The sequence below is a fragment of the Hirundo rustica genome, chromosome 24 (assembly GCF_015227805.2).
Source record: "Hirundo rustica isolate bHirRus1 chromosome 24, bHirRus1.pri.v3, whole genome shotgun sequence".
NCBI classification, from domain to species: Eukaryota; Metazoa; Chordata; class Aves; order Passeriformes; family Hirundinidae; genus Hirundo; species Hirundo rustica.
The window spans coordinates 1,012,145-1,024,602 of NC_053473.1; the positions used below are offsets into that span (position 1 = coordinate 1,012,145).

A 12,458-nucleotide genomic window follows, 5' to 3' on the forward strand; every position below is an offset into this window, starting at 1 on the left:
CAACCTGGCCTTGGTAGGATATGTTTGATATTAAATAGATGTGAAGCTGGAGCAGGGCACGCGCTGCTGATGCAGTGGAAGGACAGGCACCTGCTCTAAATGACCCTGCCTTGATGGGGGGGTTGGACTGGATGATTTCCAGAGGTGCCTTCCAATCCCAGCCATTCTGTGATTCTCTGTGCTTCTGTGAGCTTGTTTGAGGCATTTTTCAAAGAACATCCCATGGACCTATTCCAGTGGGACACAGGGGACACTCAGATCACACGTTCACATTCTCAGCAGCTATCTTGCCACTTCCAGTGAGCTTGTGCAGCAGCAGAACTTGGCAGAGAGCTGGGAGTTTGGGAGAAGTACATGCTCTCCACACCCTCTGTCCTTTCATCCAAGCTCCTCTCCCTCCTTGATTCCAAACACTCCCTTGAACCGGTGTACATTACACAAGCTCTGTGCCGCCCTTCCACAGCTCAAACAGGCTCATGAGCAAACAACAAAAATCCTGTTGTGCTGCCCAAGTGTGTCCTCCCATTCGTGGCATGAGCTGCTCCATGGTCTTTAAATCATTCCCTTTGTTGCAGCCACACACACCTTCTGGAATTTAGCCTCTGCAAAGTGCCCTCATCTCACCTCCAATATCCCACTCACAGCCCACCAGGCCTCAGAAGCTTGGGAGAATTTTCTCTTCTCCCCCTTCCCATTTTTTTTCATTTTTTTTTCCTGCCCAAATCCCAAAACCAATCCCAAACCCAATTTGGCAGCCCAAATCCCAGGCTGAAAGTGAATCGCTGCTGCTGGCTGCCCTCCAGCATTCCTCTTGGATCGAGTCAGGATCTGGAATGTCAGAATGTCAGAAGGCAGCGCGGGAGGGACGGGAGAAGGAGAAGGCTGTGCGTGGTTAAGGGCGCCGGAGGGGGTGGAGGAGGAGGAGGTGGAGGAGGAGGATGGAACAAAACCCAACTTCAGCTGGACTGCCCCTTTCCAAACCAGCGTTTGTTCCTGATTTATGCTTTTGTGTTTCACTTAAAACGTGCGGCTCCACGCAGCAAGGGCAGAGCTCGCGGCTGCGCTCCGGAGTAAACCAGGGTTTGCTTTTCCTTCCCTTTCTTTAGCTTTTTTTTGGCAAAAGCTTCGTGTCTAGATAAAACCAGCCAGTTTCCAGCTCTCTCCTTGAGCCGGGAGTTCCTGCCTCCTGCAGTTCTGGGGAGAGGTTGATCCTCTGGGCCCGTGGCACGCTCTGGACTAGGGGAAATGTCCTTTTGCGGAGAAGTCGGGACGGGGCCCAGGCAATGAGGCTGGCACAGAGCAGCACCCGGCACTGCAGCACAGCGAGTCCTTGACACCTTCTCTGCTTCTGCTCGGACAAGAAACATTGTGGAGCCTCAGCTCTTCCTGCAGCAGATTAATGCCTAAAATTATACACCCTAAACAGGAGGGTTTAATTACCAGAGCTGTGAATAGTTTAATTAGTTTGTTCTGACCTTGGAAGAAGGACCTGCCCGGCACCGTAGAGCAACAGGAGAGCAAGACTGGTGTTGCTCCTCACCGCCCGCGAGGCCATGTCGTCCCTGTACACCAGGAGTAAGGAATATACTCGCAGCAGGAAGGCTCAGTCAGACTCTCCCCCGTCCTCTCCTTCCCCGATCGCAAAGACACTCAGAGTAAGCACCTTTTTCCTTTCTGTATTACCCTGCTCAGCACATGCTCTGAGCAGAGCCTGGTGGTGGTGGTTTGTTGTCTTGGCCTCGGAGACCTGTGGCTGTGGTTTCCTTTGGAAAGAGGATGGTTTAAATGAAACTTGGGTTGTTGCCTCTGCAGCAACAGGTTTTAAGCAGCTGCCAGAGTCCCTGCACTGGGATTAGCTGTGTTGGTGCTGTAGGGAATTGCTGCTGTGATTGTTTCCCCTTATCCTGGAACGTGGCTCTCCTGGTAGGCTCTTGCTGGACAAAAACCTCCCTGGTAAAAACAAGGCAGAACCTGACCAGCTTGTTAAACTGCACTTTTTCCATAAACACTTCGATATCGCTGGTGAAACCAGGTTTGTGTTCAACTTTCACCCCTGGGGATGAGCTGGCCTGTGCTGTAGTTTAATCATTTCAACACCACAAAAAAATTGAAGAAAACCACCTGTAGCTGGAGGCCCAAAACCAGAGCTGGTATCCTGCTCTCCCAAGGTGTTGGAAAGTTAGGAATGCTTCCCTGCAGTACTGCTGATAGCTCCAGAGTCTTGGGAGAAGCTGTCACAAACCCTCTGGGTCTGTATCGTTGTACAGGCAGCCTCTTCACCATCAAGAAATATCATCATGCTGGAGTCAAAGCCTGGAGGAATTAGTTTTTAACAGCCAGGCTAATTTTAGATGGGAGCATTAAATTAATTCCAGCACTGGTATTTGCTCAAATCAGATATGCATTGCCTCCTCTGTTGGAAGGGACAGATCTTGGTCTGGAAAAGCATTGCCCAAAATATTTGAGTTTTAATGGCATTAATGGAAGCAGTTCCTCACCTAGGGAACTTCAGCTTCGAGGCTTCTGTGGCTGCTGGTTGCCCTGGGCTGTTAATTGTAATCAGGAGCAGGTGATTTTTTTTCCTTCTGCAGCTGGAGTGTCTTTGGGATGGTTCAGATAATCTAAAACTATCCCCCATGGGTTTGGATAGGTTTCCCTCATCAGTTTAACCACTGCACTTAGCATTCCTCACTGTAGGGCCTCAGTATTGATCACCAGCCTGGTAACAGGTGGGGAACCATTCTGGAAATGGTTTCATTTCTTTCAAACCCCAAGTTTTTAAGGTCACACATGTTCAGACTGACTCATTTCTCCCTCTTATGCATCGGGGCACATGAGTGAGGGACAGACATCTCACAGGAGCTCTGAGCTGTGCCTGGAGCAGACTGACAGGAGGGGCTGGTTTCTCTCTCCAGAGCCATGGGGGGACTGCAGACTTCTGGGGGTCCATGGGTGTTGGAGAAGGTGGTGGGAGCTCTCAGGCGGGTAGAGGTGGTGCTCATTTCTCTGTTCATCACCACAATGAGATTTTCAGGCTCCTGGGGAGCTGTGGGTGTTGGAGAAGGTGGTGGGAGTTCTCAGGTGGTTACAGAAAGGTGCCACGTGGGAATGAGGGAGCCTGGAAAAAAGGCTTCTTGTGGCAGTGAGGTTTTGATGAAGACCAACACATGAGCATGGAAATCCTTGCAGTGGTAAGGCAGTGCCAGCTGTGACTCCACAGCATCTGTAGGGAAAAATCAGGTGGGGAGTGCAGCAGCATTGACTCAGTCAGTGTAGGAAACAGCCCTGGTGCTATCTGGGTTATGGAAATAGCCCATGCCTTAAAAGGCTAATTAGGGAAGGATTGACTTCAGGCTAAAATAAGGATGTGAGTTAACTCTTTCTCCTAGACAATGTAATTTTGCTATGAGCAAGAGCAATAAGGAAGTTTGGTTTACTCTGGGTTTGTCTCATGTGTTTATTCCTCCCCACCCACTCCCCCATGCCCATAGTACCAGGCCTGTGCCATGAGGAGCTGCCACCCTTCATAAACCAGATAGGAATGTGATATTTTGGAGTCTTCCATCTTTCCATCCAGTCCGTTGATACCAGCAGAGCTGTGGGCTCTAAACATTCCCAGCTGAGCAGGGGTGTGAGCACACACGAGCAGGCAGGAGCCTCACACGTGGTGCACACAGGGAGAAAACTCCTGGAGAACCAGGCAGAGCAGAGGAGGTTTGACTTTTACAGGTATCAGTGCCAAACAGCTTCATTAAATGTCATTTGCCAAGCAGTTTCCGTGGCATTCCCTCTCACTTGCACTGCCACTTGGAATGCTCCTCCTTAGGAGTTAGGATAATATTGCCTGGGGTTTTTCTTCCTTTGGTTGATGGGAAGTCCCCAAAGGCACAGCTAAGGAAGGGGAACACTTTGCAGTGCACTCACACAGTCTGTAAGAGAGGGAATATGGAGGAGTTTATGGTGACAGTGGGGTGTTGGTCCCTGTGCCAGGTCAGCACTGTCCCATAGGCCCAGGACCTCCAGAAACTAAACTAAACAAACTAAAATACCCAAATCCTGTTAACTCCCCCAGGGTAAATGTTTTAATGAAGATGTTCCTCAAAAGAGGAAACTCAAACCCCTTTGAGATCAATTCACATCGTCCCGTTATTTGGCACAAGCTTCAAGTGTTTGGCAGTGGGTACCTTGTCATCATGTTTTGCACCATCGTGATTTAGCTTGAGGTTTCTCCTCCTGAAAAAAATAATATTCACTTCCAAGAATGTAATAGGCATCCAGTGGCATGAAACCTGTTGTGTACATTTAAGCAAATAAATGACAGGATTGGAAGGGTGAGAGTAAAGTCAAGGAGTGATTTTTTTTAATTATTTTTTTTTTATTTTCTTTTTAATTCCTGTTGCTGCTGGGTCAGTCATTTTTTCATAGGTACCATGCAGCTTGTGATTAGGCTTATCCATCTGTTTATTGTGGTACTTTTTAACCCTTGGGCTGTTGGTTAGGTGGGAGAACAAAAGGTAAGGAGAATGCAGGCTCCCAACTTACTGCAGAGATTCCAATTGCAGCTTTTCAGTTGTTTCCCACCTCTTTGTCAAACCTTCCCCTTTTTTATGAACTGCCCCTTCTTGAGTTTTTAGCTGATATTTTTTGCTGAAAAAAAGACCATCAAAACTTAAAATTGTCATCAGTGTGTGGGGGCTGCTGGTTCAGTAGTGGCTGCATCTATGTGGCTGCCATCACTTAGAATCCCAGAATGGTTTAGATTGGAAGAAATCTTAAAGCCCATCTCATCCCATGGGCAGGGACACCTTCCAGTAGCCAAGATTACCCCAAGCCCCATGCGACCTGGCCTTGGACACTTCCAGACATGGGGCAGCCACAGCTTCTCTGGGCACCCTGTGCCTCACCACCCTGACAGGGAAGAATTCCTTCCCCATATCCCATGTAACCCTGCCCTCTGGCATCATTCCTCTCTTGTCCTGTCCATGCCAAGCTTGCTCCAAGTCCCTCTCCAGCTCTCCTGGAGCCCCTTCAGGCACTGGAAGGGGCTCTGAGCTCTCCCCAGAGCCTTCCCTTCTCCAGGTGAACACCCCCAGCTCTCCCAGCCTGGCTCCAGGCCTCAGAGCAGCTCCATGGGCTCCTCTGACCTGGCTCCAGCAGCTCCACGTCCTTCCTGTGCTGGAGCCCCAGGGCTGGAGCAGCTCTGCAGGTGGGGTCTCAGCTGAGCAGGGCACAGGGGCAGAATCTCCCCCTGCCCTGCTGCCCACCCTGGGGATCAGCCCAGCACGTGGGGAGTTCTGGGCTGCCAGAACACGGCTGGGGCACACTGAGCTTCTCATCCACCAACACCCCCATGTCCTACTCCCCAGGGCTGCTCTCAGTCTATTTTCTTTTGTGAAGTTGTGAAGTAGCTGCTTGATGGTTGTTACTCACTCCTCAGGAGATTCTCTATAATTCTCCTTGTTCTATTCATACTTATGCTTTCACTGCAAGGCTCTTTCCTTCTGAAGTTAGATCGCTCCCTCGTTAAGCCACCTTCAGAGTACATAACCTGAGCTTTCCAGCTGAATTTTTATCAGGAAGAGCTCAGCAATAAAGCTCCGAGTGTATGCAGCGATCTGCACTGATTTATTTTATTCTGCCTTTCATTGGAGCGTCTGAAGGAGCCGTGCTGGGTGAAATATGGGATGCAGGAGCATCACCTTTTATGGGCCGTATGTTTTCACCAAGTCACTTGATGGTAACACTTGAGTATGAAAAGCAGCAGTTCCCAAATCACCGTCTCTGTTAACGAGCCCCCACACGGAGCCCGTGGTGCTCTGAGCTCTGATTACCATGGCAGCAAATGCACCGAGGCCGGCTACGGTCCTGTGCGCACGTACGTCGGGGAGGCAAAGCGAATCTTCCAGCAAAAAGAAAAGCTGGTGCTCAAAAATGTGAGGGGCTGAGCTGCAGGTGCTCAGCAGGCAAATCACACCGACAGGGTCGGTGTTAATGTTTACGTGATCATAGAATCCCAGAGTGATTTGGTTCAAAAGGACCTTAAAGCTCATCTCATCACACCCCCACCATGGGCAGGGACACATTGCACTAGCCCAGGTTGCTCCAAGCCCTGTCCAGCCTGGCCTTGGACACTGCCAGGGATGGGGCAGGAAGAATTCCCTCCTGTTATCTGATCTAAATCTTTCCTCTTTTACTTTAAAACCGTCCCCCCCTTGTCCTGTCACTTGCCCATGTAAAAAGTCAGTGTCCCAGGGTGCTGGGAGGTCATTAGAAATGCCTGATAGGGTTACAGCCTTCCTCCAGTTTGGAATATAAATGTGTCAGGTGGTCAGTTTTTACTCTGTGGTGTTTTTGCAACAGGTTCCACCCATTTCAGATATTCTTGATCACAGGTTTATTCTCACATGGGGTTTTCCTCTATGAATCATTTAACTTGCTATGCTGCCATTGCCGGTGTGTTAGAGAATAGGAAGTGTTATGAAAATATTTTTCCAGGAACCTTTACGTTCCTGGGTTTCTATTTAGTGGCTTGGACTTGTTTGGTTGTGATAAAAGTGATGCTGCATAAATTGAAATGGGACCAAATGAATTGTCTCCTGACAGTTTCTGTCTAATTTCTGGATTGCTGACTAGTTACGCGGTGTTTGTGGAAATGATTCCCTTTTCTCCCAGGAGCCAACAAAAAATGTGGGATGCTGAAACTTGAATTTTCAGGCAATTAACCTCTGTCTGTGTTCTCCAGCACGCTGCTTTGTTTTATCTCTGGTTATTCCTCAAGCATCGTGTTTCTCAGATGGGTATCGGGATTAAATCCTTCTACGTTGTTTGTCCTTTGGGGTTTTTTGAGTTTTCCTCTGCAAATGTCCATATCTGGAAGCATATCGGGAACTTGTGGTTATTCCCAGGGCACCACCCATGAGATGTTCCCTGCTGTGACTCAGTAGCCAGACGATGCTCCTGCATCTGGATGTATAAACAAGATGGGTCAGGGCATGTGCTGTGACCCGTGGGTTGAACGGCTTCTGTCCCTGAGGCTGAAGATCCTTCAACTCTCCTCCCTCCTGAGCAGCAGAATTGATCCAAGCCAAAGCTGGAGCAGGGAGTCAGTTAACTATTAAAGGCTCTGAGTGGTCATGGATGATTTGGAAAGGACCTGATGTAACACTGCAGCCTCATTTAAGGCTCCTGTTTGCCCCTCAGCTGCCTGGTCAGAGGTGTTTTTGGAGAAGCTGGTTGAGCAGTTGGAGAGTGATCCCTTGAGATAGTTCAGCCTTGAAACCACAGCTCATTGCGGGAGTTCACAAGGTCAGGGGCAACTTGAGGTTCCACCAGAGCAGGGAATCAACTGGGACTGTAAAAGGGATGAAGGGAGGAGGAGAAAGATGATACCCTTAATTTGAGTCAGTTAATGGTATAGCCACAAAACCAAGGACAGAGAGAGGGGGAGGTGCTGCAGGATGGGAATGAGCAGCCGCAGGAGTGATGGGGAGAATGGGTGGAACCTCTGTGAGCAGCAAACCACTTCATCCTGCTGAGCTGAAAACCAGTGTCTGCATCCCTGCAGGAGCCCACCAGAGGTCTGTTTTTCATAAAATGAACACAAACCCAGCAAAAATAGGGCTGGAAGAGAGGCAGAGCCCAGTTCATCCATTTCCCTGAGTACTGGCAGCCCTACTTGTGCTGTTCAGGGGAGGTGGTGCATAGAATCATAGAATCATGGGACCATTAAGGCTGGAAAAGCACTCTAAGATCACTGAGTCCAAACATTAACCCAGCACTGCTGGGTGGGGATCATTCCCTTCTCCCAGGTAACAAGCAACAGGACAAGAGGAAACAGCCTCAAGCTGCACCAGGGGAGGTTCAGGTTGGATATGGGGGAAAACTTCTCCCTTGAAAAGGTGGTCAGGCACTGGCTCAGGCTGCCCTGGGCAGAGATGGAGTCACCATCCCAGGAAGCGTTGAAAAAACCTGTGGATGTGGTACCTGGGATATCACACGTGGGGACATGAATTGGTGATGAACGTGGCAGTGCTGGGGTAACATTTGGGCTTGATGGTCTTAGAGGGTTTTTCCAGTCTTCACAGTTCTGTGATTCCACGATTCCAGTCTCACTGCCACGTGCTGCCTGTGCCCACAGGGCTGTTGTGGGAACGTGGCTGCTAGCTCAGGAGCTGTTCACTGGAGTTTGGAGTGAATTTCACGTTGAAAAGTTGCCAGGTTGACTGTTGGCAGCTCTCACCCTCACTGCTGGTTCAAGAGGTATTTAAGTCCCTAATGAAACACCTGAGAACATCCTGCCAGAGGTTTTGTAGGGCAGGGAAGGGGTTCCTGCAGACCTATGGCATTCTCATCTGGAAGAAATTTAGAAGCAGAAATCTTTTCCTCTCATGTCACTTGGCCGCTCGGTTTTTATTTCCACATGTCTGGAGAGTTTTGTCTAAGATCACGTCGCTGTGCAAAATTAAATTTTTCACCAATAAAATTTGATCCCTTAGGAAAGAAGGAAAAAGAGAGCAACAAACCCTGGGTTTCAGAATTACGGCCTTCCCTAAATTAAAATACTATCCAGCCTGATATTTTACGTGGCGGGTTTTATCCCCAAGAGACAATGGGAATAAACTGCAGCTGCTGGAAAGCCCATGGGTCATGAGAGAGCTTTGGAGCACAGAGCCACAGGCTGGCCATGGCACACATGGCACAGACCAGTGTCCAACTGTAGCTTGTTTGGGATGGCAGGAGATGTGGCCGTCAGTCCCTCAGCCCTGGATGTTTGTTTCTGATTAAATATGTGCTGTTTGTACTGAAAACGATGGGATCTGCTGCAGCCAGCTGCCAAAGCCACTACTCCGTCTTGGAGAGGCTTTTAATGTTATGCTTCAGTAATAGCAGTTTTTCTTAAGCAAAGTTTATTGATTTATAGTTTGAGAAAACATATTTTGCATCAGGCTTTGGGGAGTTGGAGGTTACACGGAGGTGGTTTGGCTCCACTGGATTATTAATCATATCCATGGGATTTTGGAATCCTTGCATTTGCACGACTGCAGGCTCGAGCTGGAAGCAGCACATCCATCATGCCGCTGGAGCTAACAGGATGCTGCACAAACCACAGCTCTCAGATCAGAGGAGCAGCTTTCTGAGGGAGGCAATGACCTCGAAATAACTCTGAAAAGCAGAGTTCAGCCAGACCTTCGAATTATTCTGCGCCCACTGAAAAACTAAACTTGATCCCAGCCATTCCTGACTGGAATGACAAATGTGGCTGGAGGGGGAGCACCGAGCTGAGCTGTATCCACTGGGGATGGTGCAGTGAAGTGTCCCAGGCAGCCTCCTCTTGGCTTTTCATCCTTCCAGCTTGGCTCTGGCTGCACCTGTTCCTGGAGGATTCCTGCCCTCAGCAGCGCCCTGCTCTGCCCTGGCGTGGCCTCACCTGAAGCCCCGAGGGCACTTTTTGGGCACTTTTTGGGCACTGCAATGTAAGAAAGATCTGAAGCTATTGGAGGGTGTCCAAAGGAGGGACACGGAAATAGGGAAGGATCTGGGGGGGCCACACGAGGAGTGGCTGAGGGCACTTGGTCTGTTCACCCTGGAGCCTGAGGTCAGACCCCACTGGGGGCTGCAGCTCTGGTCTCTGCTGTCTGTGACAGCAACAGGACCTGAGGGAAGGGCTGGATCTGTGCCAGGGCAGGGTCAGGCTGGATATCAGGGAAAGGTTCTTCCCCCAGAGGTGCTGGGCACTGCCCAGGCTCCCCAGGGAATGGGCACGGCCCCGAGGCTGCCAGAGCTCCAGGAGTGTTTGGACACCGCTATCAGGGATGCACAGGGTGCGATTGTTGGGGTGTCTGTCCAGGGCAGGAGGTGGGCTCAATCCTCATGGATCCCTTCCAGCTCAGGACATTCCATGCACCTAGGAGGGAGAGGTTGTCCTTTGGAACATCAGCCTGGCCCAACACTGGAGCTCGAGTAGGAGCAGCTGAGCTCCGTAACTGCAGAACACAGTGACTTCTGCATAGAAAAGGGAAAGAACCCCGAAAGCAGCTGGCTTTATTTTACGTTTAATTTCTAAAATAAACTTGGCTCAACAAGAGGATATTTGCCAGCACAATAATAAAATTTGAGGGGTTTCTGAAACTTCTCCTGTTGCATAAAGGACAGAGCTGGAGCTGTGCCCCTCAATCTCATTACATGGTGGTTAATTAATCGTAGGCATTGATCAGGATTTCTGAGACAAAACACACCAAAATAAATTCCTTGACAACTCTCTTAAAATAGTGTACGCTATCCTGAGATTGGCCAGCTGGAGCTAAATAGTATAAAATGTTCCCGAAGCATCTAATTTTTTTCTCTTTTTTCCTTGTTTGTTTTGTTGGGGTTTTTTCCCTGAAAAAAATGTAAATAGTAGGGAATTGTGCTTTCACTGGCTCCAACCTCAGCCACAGAATGCAAGTGGAAGCAACTAGGGCAGTTTTTGCCTTGGCAAGAGCAGCAGCCAGTCTCTCTTCTGGCACTGCAGTTCAGGGTTGCATTTTATTGAAGCCTTCCATGAGGAATTTGGTTTTAATTATTCATCACTGAGCTCCCAACAGCTGCAAAATTTTCTGATTTTAAGGGTAGGCTCCTGCCCTCCACAGTCCGAGTACATTTTAGAAATCTGTCCTGGATGGTATTCTTGGCACAAGGCAGCATCCCAGCACTCCGGGTGGGTGGAGCTGTTCCTTTTCCCTGGCACTGCCCAATGTCACCATCCTGGGAGTCTCTGCAAGTGTCCAAGGCCAGCTTGGGCTAGTGGAAGGTGTCCCTGCTCATGGCAGGGGTGGAACTGGATGAGCTTTAAGGTCCCCTCCAACCCAAACCATCCTTTGATTCCACGATTCTCTGGTGCTCTTTGACCTTTCCCTTGGGTCCCATCTCAGATCCTTATGATTTTCCAGCCCATCTCTGTGCTGGCAAAGTGGGCTGAAGCCCTTTAGCATCCTCCACCCCCCCATCACCACCTGGACATGCTGCCCACCGTGAGATGGGTGGGGGGGAAGGTGACGGGATCTCTGGTGGGAGCTCTGAGCCCCGAGGATTCCCAGAAGCTTGTGAGCATGGCTGCAAGCACTCTGTGGTTTTTAGTTTTCCTTTCGAAGTCACCCCCTTGGGGGTTTGGGCAGCAGTGCCAGGGCTCAGCTCAGCTGCCGTGCTGGATTCTGAATCAGGACAGTCGCCTCCAGCCCCGCGTGTTCCCCCACCCCAACCCCTGCAGCGCTCTGACCCTGTTTAGATTATGGAAGAATCATTTCACAACTTGATGCTTCCCTGGCTCTTGATGTTTTTAGCTGAATTTTGATCCCAAGGGAAATAAAGGAATCTGGGCAAAACTACAGTGCTGCTCTAAATTTGACAGGGAAAGAAAAAAGCCTCCAGTGCATTTGTTGATAATGACTGGAGTGGATGCAGCAGTTTCTCAGCATCCCCTCACAAACCCTAACAATTTCCTTCAGGAAAGTCAGGAAGGAAAAGACCCTTCTTGCACCAGCTCGGTCAAGTGCACGTGATGCCTCAGCTCTTCATTCCCTCTGCTCATTCCCAGCAATGAGGGAAGGAGTTTTGTCCTTCACCTTCTTACTCTGACCTTGGAATTTCCAGCTCTCGGATGGCGTCTCTGAGCAAACAACCTCCTTCCTCACTTCCATGGGCAGCGCAGCCAGTGCTGCTGGAATTCCAGTGAATTTTTGGTGGCTGTTAGAGAGGACAGGGCAGTGTGGGCAGGGCCAGCGGGGACTGTGCTGATGGAGCAGGTGCAGCTGGAAAAAAGCTGTTTTCTGCTGAAACTGTATCTCCTCAGTGGCCTACAGAGATGTTAGTCTCTCTTTAAACAAATGGCAGGGATGTCTCAGTTAAGCACCTCCTCCAGTGCTCCACAGAATCATGGAGTCACAGAGTCACTGAAGCTGGCAAAGCCCTCTGAGATCATTGAGTCTACCGCTGCCCGTTCACTGCTAGCCCGTGTCTGAAGAGCCACATCCACATGTTTTTTAAACACTTCCAGGGATGTTTACTCCACCACTGTCCTGGGCAGTTGTGCCAGGGCCTGACCACACCTTCAAGGAAGTAATATTCCCCGTTATCCAACCTGAACCTCCCCTTGAGGCCATTTCCTCTTGTCCTGTCCCTTGTTCCCTGGCAGCAGAGCCCTTGGTTGGCCCCTCCTGTCAGGGAGTTGTGCAGAGCCACAAGATCCCCCCTGAGCCTCCTTTTCTCCAGGCTGAGTCCTCCAGCTCCCTCAGCCACTCCTGGTGCTCCAGCCCCTTCCCCAGCTTCATCATTCTTCTCTTAGAGAGCTTTTCCAACCTTTATGGTGCTGTCATTCCATGATTCCCAGTTCCTGCAGGTTGGCTCTGCTCAGTGCTGGCAGCAGCAGGAATGATGTGTGCCATCCCCTCTCACCTGGCACTTTGCTTCTCTTTAAACACATA

At 49.8% G+C, this 12,458-nt stretch overlaps 1 protein-coding gene across 11 annotated transcripts in view; it reads left to right on the top strand.

Moving 5' to 3' along the window:
- PPP1R12B (protein phosphatase 1 regulatory subunit 12B) overlaps window positions 1–12,458 on the top strand; it is a 132,634-nt gene that overhangs the window by 99,992 nt on the left and 20,184 nt on the right. Inside the window, exon 20 of one of the 11 annotated variants that reach the window (XM_040085705.1) lies at window positions 1,107–1,554. The exons of 9 other annotated variants lie outside the window; for them this stretch is intronic. In XM_040085705.1, coding sequence (XP_039941639.1) covers window positions 1,107–1,139 — 33 coding nt within the window. In that variant the 3' untranslated portion in view covers window positions 1,140–1,554. Of the gene's footprint in view, window positions 1–1,106; window positions 1,656–12,458 lie in introns of those variants that run through there. One more of the 11 variants, XM_040085706.2, reaches the window with a different exon arrangement.